The 10,612-nt window shown below is 41.7% G+C and overlaps 1 protein-coding gene across 1 annotated transcript; it reads right to left on the reverse strand.

Moving 5' to 3' along the window:
- Positions 1–6,537: 6,537 nt before the first annotated feature.
- On the reverse strand, positions 6,538–8,099 carry LOC136471361 (uncharacterized). The gene has a single exon (XM_066469088.1). The coding sequence runs from the start codon at positions 7,840–7,842 to the stop codon at positions 7,249–7,251; it is 594 nt and encodes a 197-aa protein (XP_066325185.1). The 5' UTR covers positions 7,843–8,099; the 3' UTR covers positions 6,538–7,248.
- Between the last annotated feature and the right edge of the window lie 2,513 nt (positions 8,100–10,612).

The following is a 10,612-nucleotide window of genomic DNA, read 5'->3' on the forward strand; positions in this document are numbered from 1 at the left end:
ATAAAGCAAGGCTTATGATTCTAATGTTCACTTTGGGACGCCGCTTAAATGGTAAAGCACCGCTAATAGATAACTCTACCAACACGACTATGGTCCTACTAATTTAAGAACCTGCTCAATTTGATGTGAACTACAAAGGATAACGGGGCTGTCATCTTCCACCGCTACCACACAACAAGAAAGCAGGGAGCAAACACAGGTAGCCGATAGCCTAAGAACCACGCTTATGCTAACGATTACTACTATAATCCAGCTAGCAAGAACTAGAGCACTCAAAAGAACTATAAACCCATGAATAAAAGAGCACAAAACTTACTTTAAATAGAAATCAATTACCAGAGGTATCTCAGATGTAGACTTGAAGAAACCTAGACCCGCCATAGTATAGCCCATAGAGGTAGCACCGACAGGCCGCTACTCTCTCCAAACTCTTCCCTCACTCTCTAGCTCACTAATTCTATTGCAAGACTAGATCCTCTGGAGTCTTCTAGAGTCTTTCCACGTCAGTTTCGTTGTGGATAAACGTGATTTGCTTTAACGAATAGGTCCTCCTTACTGGTTTTCTAGATGAACCCTGCTGAAAACACAGATTCACCAAAACTTGTGGAATTTATCAGTTTAAACCCCTAAACCTATGTTGGCGATCATTTTTATGCATTTATACAAGTTATGTTGACGGTTTATGATTGTTGTTAACGACCGTCAATAGTGTGCATATTTAAAGACATCGAGCATATATAAGCACAGTGAGCATATATAAACACAGTCAGCATATATAAACACAGTGAGCATGTCTAAAGATAGTGAGCATATATAAGCACAGTGAGCATGTATAAACACAGTTAGCACATCTAAAGACAGTGAGCATATCTAAAAACAGTGAGCATATCTTAAGATAGTGAGCATATCTAAAGACAGTGACCATATATAAACACGATGAGCATATCTAAAGACAGTGAGCATATCTAAAGATAGTGAGCATATATAAAAATAGCGTGCATATCTAAAGACAGTGAGCATATATAAGATAGTGAGCATATATAAACATAGTGAGCATGTCTAAAGATAGTGAGCATGTATAAAAGCAGTGACCATATCTTAAAACAGTGAGCATATCTAAAGACAGTGAGCATATCTAAAGACAGTGCCCAATAAAAATCATTCCTAGCATCCAATGGCTATCAGCTCCATTTCACAAGGCAATATTTCACTCTTAATCACAAAGCTTAATTCCACATTAACATCAGCAAGCACGGCATGAACTCAGTGGAGTAGGAATGGAGGAGACGGGGTTCGGGTGATACCTGCAGAAGACCTAGCTAAAGAAAGGGGTGGCGGGCATGGGGCGATGGAGCACGCGCACGTTGGACGCATGGCCATCGGGGCAAGCCCGCTAGGAGAGAGGGCATCGACACTACAGCACACTAGGGTAGGTCGTTGGGGGTGGAGGTACGAACGCCGAAGGACACGAACACCAGTGTAGGCCCGCATTGGTAGCGCGTGTGAACACTAGAGCCTCCAGGAGAGGGAGTGCGGACGTCGGTCGAGGTCGAAGACAGGCGGAGAGGCACGGCGTTGGTCATCGAGGTCGCCGGCGAAAAACCTAGCCCTTGTGTTGGCATGGGGAACGGCGACACGTAGGGCATGAAGGCGAAGGGGGGGCTAGAGGCGAACCGAGGGAGGTAGGGCACGGTGTGGCAGAGGTAGGGCATGGCGTAGCACAGAGGCGGTGGCAGCGACGGCGGCGGGTCGATCGACCAGGGGGGTCTAAAACCCTAACCACCATGGAGATGTGATGACTTCGTGGTAGCCCGGGGGTGTCAAGCTGTGGCCCGGGGGTGTGGATAAGGGGAGACAGCCAGGAGGCAGGCAACGGCGGTGGGGAACGAAGGGGTTCGGGCAGCCTAACGACGTCGGGAGGAAGAAGAAAACGTCCAAGACTTAGTCGACTTTGGCCTCCAAGCGCTCGTGCTTATATACCCAGGTCGATTTGTTGGGGCGGCTTAAAACATTAGCCGCCCCTATAGGGGCGGTTCTTGATTAAACCGCCCCTACAAATATATTTAAAATTATTAAATATGTATTATATATATATAATTATTTAGATTACTCTACATATGTAAATATATATATATATATATATATATTAAAACAAATTGCTGATTTGTATATATATAATTCTATTTTTCTTCTTAAATAAACATATTTAAAATTTTAAAAAATTGAATTTCAAAATTTCCAATAGAATTTTAGGACACTAAATGACCTTAAAATAAAAATGTTATAAATATCAAAGTTGTATAACTCATCAAGATGTATAAGTTTTATTTTGGTTCATTTTTTTATGTGACAAAGTTTTGACAATTTAAATTTTGATTTTCAAAAAAATATAAATTCAAACCAGATTTTAAAATAATAAATGTTTTCAGCTGAAAATGTCATGAATATAAAAGTTGTAGAACTCATCAAGATATATAACTTTTATTTTGGTCATATTTTCATGTGACAAAGTTTCGACAAATCAAATTTTGAATTTTAACAAATGACAAGTTCAAACAAGATTATGAAACACCAAATGATTTCAGCTGAAAAAGTGATGAATACCAAAGTTATAGAACTTCATCAAAATATACAACTTTTATTTTGGTCATTTCTTCATTTGATAGAGTGTTAGGAAACATTGTTCATGAATTATTATATCTCTCGTCTAGTTTAATAAACTTTGTGTGAGATTCATGAATTTGTGACCAATATTTTCTAATAATTTATCAAATAAATAATTGATCAAAATAAAAGATATAGATCTTGATGAGTTCTACAACTTTTATATCGATGACTTTTTGAGCTCAGATCATTTAGTGTTTAAAAATCTAGTTTCAAATTGTAGTTTTTGGAAATTCAAATTTTGAATTGTTCAAATAAAGTCACATGAAAAGATGAACAAACTAATAGCAGTAAGAACACAACAAATGGTTAGAGCATGATTTTAGAAAATTTTAGAAAAAAACATCCTATTTTCATGTGATGAACAAGTGTGATTTCTCTTTTTAATCCCTGGCTAAAACTTGTGACCAGTATTTCTCCCTCATACTAACTCTAAATGGGATGGTTTTTTCTCTAAAATTTTCTAAAATTATGCTCTAACCATTTGTTGTGTTCTTACTGCTATTAGTTTGTTCATCTTTTCTTATGACTTTATTTGAACAATTCAAAATCTGAATTTCAAAAAACTACAACTTAAAATTAAATTTTTAAACACTAAATGATCTTAGCTGAAAAAGGTCATTAGTATAAAAGTTGTAGCTCTATCAAATTATTGTGGTCATGTTCTCATGTGACTTTGTTTGAAAAAAATCAAATTTTGAATTTTAAAAATATGAAAACATGGAACAACGTATTGAAGGAGCATATGGTTTCAAATAAAAAAGTCAAGAACATAAAAGTTGTAGAACTCATCAATCTCTACAACTTTTGTTTTGGTCATATTTTCATGTGACTAAATTTGAACAATTCAAATTTTGAATTTCAATAAATGATACATTCAAACAAAATTTTGAGACATCAAATTATTTGAACTCAAAAAGTCATGAACATAAAAGTTGTAGACCTCATCAAGACCTATAACTTTTATTTTGGTCATTTCTTCATCCGATAAAGTGATAGTAACATTATTTACAAAACTTACGTATCTCTCATATAGTTTATGAAACCATACGAGAGATATGTAAGATTTGTGAACAATGTTCTTATCACTTTGTTGGATGAACAAATGACCAAAATAGAAGTTTTAGATCTTAATGAGTTATACAACTTTTATATTCATGACTTTTTCAGCTAAAATCATTAACTCTTTGAAAATGTTGTTTAAAGTTGTTATTTTATGAAATTCAAAATTTGAACTTTTCAAACTAAGTCACGTGAAAAGATGATCAAAATAAAAGTTGTAAATCTTGATGAGTTTTACAACTTTGATGTTTACAACATTTTCATTTTAGGTCATTTTCTGTCTTAAAATTCAATTCGAAGTTCACAAATTCAAATTTTCAATTTTTAAATATAATTTTTTTTATTTAAAAAAAAACAAAATGTATCATTATTTATATCAGCAAGTTGTTTTTTATGTGTATGGGCAAATATAGCAAAATGTTTTTAATACATTAATACATTTATATATATATTTATAAAAATATATGCAGAACTAATATTTAAAAAATTATGAAATTATTTATAGGGACGGCTGGTGAGTGATCATGCCCTACAAATCGACCCATTTATAAGGGACAACTGATCTCATGAGACCCCGATGGGGGCACTGTAGTGGCGGTTAAAAAAGGTGTCGTTGCTATGAACTAGTTCTGTAGTAGTGTGAATATGCCCTGCCTGTCCAACACAACAGTCAACAGGCATGCATCCGTTCCTGCTTGAACGAACGAACGAACCAACACAGTAGCTTCGCCGGCCAAGCATCAAGCAATGCAAGCCCGTTGTCGTTTGACGAAAAGGCTTGGCCCTATCCTTTGTCGTCAGGAGAGAAACTCAGATGTCAGACCAAGACAAGGGCCCTGTTTAGTTCCTCTCCAAAACGTTAAATTTTTCAAAATTCTCCATCACATCGAATCTTTGAACGCATGCATGAAGCATTAAATATAAATAAAAAATAAAACTAATTACACAGTTTAGACGAAATCCACGAGACGAATCTTTTAAGCCTAATTAGACTATGATTGAACACTTAATTGCTAAATAACAACGAAAACGTTACAGTAACGTTTTGCCAAATTTTTCGCGAACCAAACTGGCCCAAGGACGAAATCAAAGGGAGAAGCAGGAGCAGCAAGCCCTGGTTTGTTTGTTTGTTTCTCTGCCGATGCTGATTCGCATGCCCGTCTCGCTGCATTGGCATGCATTGCCGGCACGAGTTTGGAAAGTGGACAGAGGAATCTTCCTTGCAGTAACGTAGCAATCGGACATCGGACAGGCGACAGCCAGCCCCAGCAGCCCATCTCCTTCTTGCGCAAAGGAAAAGGGGACTCCAACAGAGTGGGAACTCGGAAATGGACAGAAATGTGCGCCCCAGGCTGTGCCGCACATGCTGGTAATGGTGCGTCCTTCTTTGCTCCCCTTTCCCGACCGACTGATTACACTGCTCCCCTCCGTTTCTTTAGGATTTATTTATTACTTAAACTTTGTAGACATTTCACTAATATGTGCTATTTCAGCTCTGAATCATTAGTTATTTCGATTTGTCTAAATATATAGTTTTTGTCATGTATTTAGACGATAGAGTATATCTAGTTTCATAGAAAAAAAAAGCTATATACACCATGAAACACTAAAAGGACTTACAATTTGAAACAGGTGCAGTAATCAAATTTTACGCATGTATGGTTGTATGCTTCTCTAAATCGAACATTCGTTTTATAGTATACTCACAAACTAGTTGACGGAGACCAAAGTCTAGAACTTTCTAATAAACTAGACGTTGGAACATAAAAGACTACATATTATTCTATAAGGTCTAGAACACTACTACATAAACTGATTTGTAGGCAATACATCCTCTTTCTTTGTAGGGGTGGCTCTATATTGAACCGCCCCTACAAATGGTTGTCAAATGAGTCGCCCTTACAAATGGATTTGTAGGGGCGGCCAGTGTTATCAGCCGCCCCTATAAATGGCCTGATTTGTAGGGGCGGTTCTATATCCAGCCGCCCCTACAAATCGGATTTGTGGGGACGGCTCAATATTGAACTGTCCCTACAAATAGACGCTGAGTATTAAAAATTAAGCACTAAAATTTAAATTTCGTAAACGACTTTGGATGGAGAAACAACCAAAATGAAAGTTGTAGATCTCGAAAAGTTATGAAACTTTGTAGTTAACAACTTTTTTATTTGAAATCATCTTGCCAAAGAAAACTACGTTTGAATTTCTAAAAATTTGAAATTTTAATTTTTTAAACGATCTTAGATGAACAAACAATAAAAATAAAAGTCGTAGATCTTGAAAATAGGGCAGAACAGTCACAAATATTCCCTTGGGTGGCCCTTTTCGAAGCCCAATCATCATAGCCTTTAGCATCTTGTTCTGTGTAGGTGAGTGATTTTTTTGCGTGGGGTCTTGTCCTTCGTATCTCTCTAGATAAACTTTTGTAACCTTTTTGCCTCGTTGATAAACTATGTGCTCATTTTGTGTAGACGAATTCCTTAATTTATTGCGTAGGGTCTTGTCATTTTTTTTCCTTTGTCCTTGGCCACTTTGGTCGTAAGCTCTTTCTTCTTGTAGACTCTTTCTTCTCTTCTTTATACAAACATATGTACCAGTTTCGTATAGGCGAGTTTCGTAGCCCACGGTTAATTGGTAGAGAGCAAGATAGTACAATTTGGCTCCGTTCGCGTGTTTTTAAACTCGGCTTGATCCGCTTTCTTTTTTTCATTCGGAACAGTGTTTTTCCTCTCAGATTTCTCCAGAATTTCTTCAAATCATCCAAATTCCTCTAGAACCATACCATCTGAACGGGACCTTTACCAGGTGGCGTATAAAATAAGGTAATTTCCATAAATATAAACAAAGCTTCGTAGGCCATGGTTAGTTGGGTAGAGAATTCCACAGGGTACTCAGAAGATAAGCCTAGGCCGGCAGGGTAACGGTAACCAAAGAAGAAGGTACTACCATATCCTGGGAGGCGTGGGTGGGCCCGCCGACCCAGCAGCTCGTCGACGACCGAGTTGAAGGCTCTTCCGGTGGTCGTCGTCGGCCATCCGTCTCCAGCCCAATCCAGAAAACGAATCGACGTCCGCGATGACGAGCTCCGATCACGCGGTCGCGGAGCCATTAGCCCCGTTCACACGGCACCCTCTTTTTACCCTAGCCACGAATTTACCGCCCCTTTTCCGATGTAGAAATTTCATGTGAACGGGGCCCAACCACGTCACACGTCGTGCTGAAGCAGGGACTTTGATTTTTTTTCTTTTCCTCTTCGGATAAAATGGCAGCATATTTACAGAGCAGAGTTTCCTTCCTCGCTCAAACGAAAAAACATTAATTAATCTACAAACGCAAATATAAATAAAAAAGAAAAAAAAAACTAAAATTCTATTAACAAATCCCGAAGTCAACAGCCTGCCTACCGAACAACGCTAACGGCGAACGAACGAAACAAAGAGAAGCAACCAATCGAGCTCTCTTCGCCTCTCCGGCCGCGGACGAAACGGCGCGCGGAGGCCGGCCGCGGCCGCGGCCGGGAGGTCAGTAGGAGCAGGTGAACCGGTGCGCGGAGCGGTCGCGGAGCATGCCGCGGTAGAGCGCCTCCCGGTTGGCCGGCATCATGCGGTCCTCCGACCCCGCCGCGTCCCTGCAGGTGGACGCCGACGACGCCGACGACGACGACGACGTTGACGACGCGGCGGCGGTGGCAGCCGGCGGGTGGCGGCGGGCGGGCGGTGCGCCCTCATTGTCGACGACATCGGCCGCGAACCGCACCCGTCTCTCGCCCCTGCGTCTCCTCGCCTTCGCCTTCCCCCCGCGCGTCCGCCTCTCTGCGTGCGCAGCGGCGAGCAAGGAACAGAGCTGTGAGAATCCCGTCCGCCGCAAGCGAAAAAAACAAGCGCCGCCGACGAGAAGAAGAAGAGCGACGGGTCTCGTTATCTCGTACCTGACGACGATGATGCAGGGGCGCAAGGCGTGTTCCGTGGCGCCCTCCTCCGGCTCCGGCTCGGCGCCGTGGGAGAGGTGCGCGCGGCAGAGCGAGAAGATGACGAGGGAGCCGGAGAACGCGACGGCCGTGGCGGCGGCGAGCGCGAGGGAGCCTCCCATCGACGAGGAGGAGGAGGAGGGAGACATGGATGGCGTTTCCGCGGTCAAGCCTTCGCGCGGTAGGTGGTGGGGGTCTCGTCTCCTCTCCGGACCTCTCCTCTCTTTCTAGGTGGGCGGGGCGGGCGGCGTGCTCTCGGCTTCCGCTCCCCGCTCTCCTTCTCCTTGACGGCTGGACTCGCTGCGCTGCTGCTGGTCCGCTTTGATTTCTCGGGACGGCGCGGCGTGGTGCGTGTGCGGGGGAGCCGCTGCCGCCCGCGCGAGGGGGTAATAAAGGCGCGCGCTGGCGCTGCCGTGCGGGCGAGAGGGCCGCGGCTGCCTGCGGTCCCGACCTGGGTCCAAACTTACGTCTAATCTGATGTCATCTGCTTTTTCGAGCTGACGCCCACGGTTCATCCAGTCATTCTCTGGGGCTTTCAAACAGAGCCCGCGGCGAGCTGGAGCTGGAAGTGGACAAAATCGCGAACGGGCCTGGCTGGCGCCTGAGGTGCACGCGCCTGCTTTGATGGTTTTCACGGGCCCGGGTCGGCTGCGCCTGCACGGTCTGTTCTCAATTTTTTGGCACGAGATAGGGGTGATAGTTTGTTTTGAAACCTTTTTGTTTTGTTTTGCCTGTTTACTGTTCCCTTGGGCTGTAAATATCAAGTAATTTCTCCCACGTTTCAGGATTTTTCCACGCTGGTGATGCTAGACTTCACCGCTTTAATTTGTCGATGAAAATGTGCCAGCATGCACCTGATTTTTTCTATTTTGTTGATAAAAATATCGTTATATTCACATTCACATGGTCCATAGTCTATTTCTAGGCACGGGAAAAATGGAATGATCCAACCGTACCGTATAGGTGTATAAATTTTTCATTGACGCTTCAACAAGACGGAATACTTTTCAGACGATATTCTTTGGTTCTAAAAATACATTGACAGCATTCCCATTCTTGAATGAGTTAGTCTTTTTTTTAGTGTTAACGTTTTACCCTAGGCAATGGGTTAGACAATTGCAATGTTTTTTCTTGAACAAATCGGCTGACAGTGTCCATTTCTATTGATATAACAGAAATTATTACAAGCAGATAGCCTTGGGAGGCTACCTACAGTAAAAAGAAAAAGCAGCACACCTCAACAACTAAAACTAGGAAGTCGGTTGGGTAAAGAACAACACACATCATACACCCATATTGTAAAAAACTCTACAACAACACATGCCCACTGCAACAAACACCACAAAAGCTAGTCCAACTCCACATACCACAGTCCCACCACCAACCAATGGTCTGATATATCATGTTCGCTTGCTCGTAAACGATCGTAAATTTCCAGCCGGGAACAGTGTTTTTCTCTCACACCAAACCAGCCAGCAATAAATAATCCACGATCGTTTACGGCCTCCCGAACAGACTGTATATGTGTCCCGGACTAGCCACTTGATCGATGACAAGATCGGTAGTGTTGGTCAATGGCAAGATCAGTAATGAAATGGGGTGCTTGTAGCAAACAGAGGCAGAGGATATTGCATGCCTTGGGGCATTTGGCCCCCTCCCCTATTTATCAAATCCCTTTAACAATAATTAATGGTTATATTTTTTCACTCTTTATAGCTCTAATGCTTACCACCCCTATATCTTATAACAAAAAAATAACTAAATTAGGTTCCATTATATAATGGCATATAATTTTTAATAATAATAACAACAATAGATATTTAACCTGCTTAAGCATTCACTAAACCACAAGGCGAGAACACACACTATTACTCTAATTGAGAAGCTATATGGGAATGACAATTTAGAAAACATGCCAGTACAGAAAAAAAAGTAAAAATTAGCAAGTAACGATAAGGACTTATTGGTTGACCGGTGTTTGAAGGAACTCGTTGTGGCAAGCGCCGCCTTGTCCATCAAACGGTCATCGTGCCACCTATAGTATACGCTAAGTGAAGATCGTTGCCAATGCATGCCTAGTGCACTGAATTGTCACATGGAAGGCGAGTAGTCAAGGTGGACTCAAGAATCGGAACGTTGCAATGGAAACACGTAGGTGATCGGTGAATGCCTGCACGATGATTCTTGTGGCTAGTCAAGAAACTAAAAAACAAAAACCGGGACTTAAGTTAATTGGTCTTAGTGACTAATTACTAATTAGGGACTCTTAATTTTAGAGGGTCCGGCTTGGTTGCGCCACTTGCACCGTCCAGTGTACGACCCTAGTATGTTGAGCCACTAGATAGGAAGAGCCATATAGGACTTCGACATGAAGATATACATGGCCGTGTAGGCCAAGAAACGAAATTAAAGGTCGTACGTAGTGCTATGATACACCGATCAAATAAAAACTGATGATTTTAATACATAAGGAAAAACATCGTTGTGTGCTCTGAAAAAAGAAAAAAAACATAATTTTCCTCTCGAACAAAAAAAAATGCTAGTGCACATATATACTTCTTCGAGAAAACAATGTGCATTATTTCGTGATCCTTGCTATGTGAAACATATTCTTCAATGCAGCCACAAACCGCCCCAGCAATAAAATAAGAAGACTTGTTCTGAGCAGATGTCGCCTTTGCTGCGGTTGAACGGTCGATGATTTGTTAAGGGCGTGATTGGTTACATAGCACGTCTTAAGCCTTAAGCTAGGATGGTCAAAGCCGTGCAGGACTGAAGAAGTCGGGTTGAGCTCGTGTAGGTGGTCGTGTTTTGTTGTCTTTACTGTTGGTTCAGTATGAGACGGGATTGTGTTTGGCTGTATGCATGCATCAGTTTTTTTTTTTTGTCTGACGCATGGGTCTCTACATCTTAAGTGAA

The sequence above is a fragment of the Miscanthus floridulus genome, chromosome 8, assembly GCF_019320115.1.
Source record: "Miscanthus floridulus cultivar M001 chromosome 8, ASM1932011v1, whole genome shotgun sequence".
Classification (NCBI taxonomy): Eukaryota; Viridiplantae; Streptophyta; class Magnoliopsida; order Poales; family Poaceae; genus Miscanthus; species Miscanthus floridulus.

What these genes read in the sequence shown, in the direction of transcription:
- LOC136471361 (XM_066469088.1), bottom strand. Translation starts at nt 7,842, where the DNA reads ATGTCTCCCTCCTCCTCCTCCTCGTCGATGGGAGGCTCCCTCGCGCTC.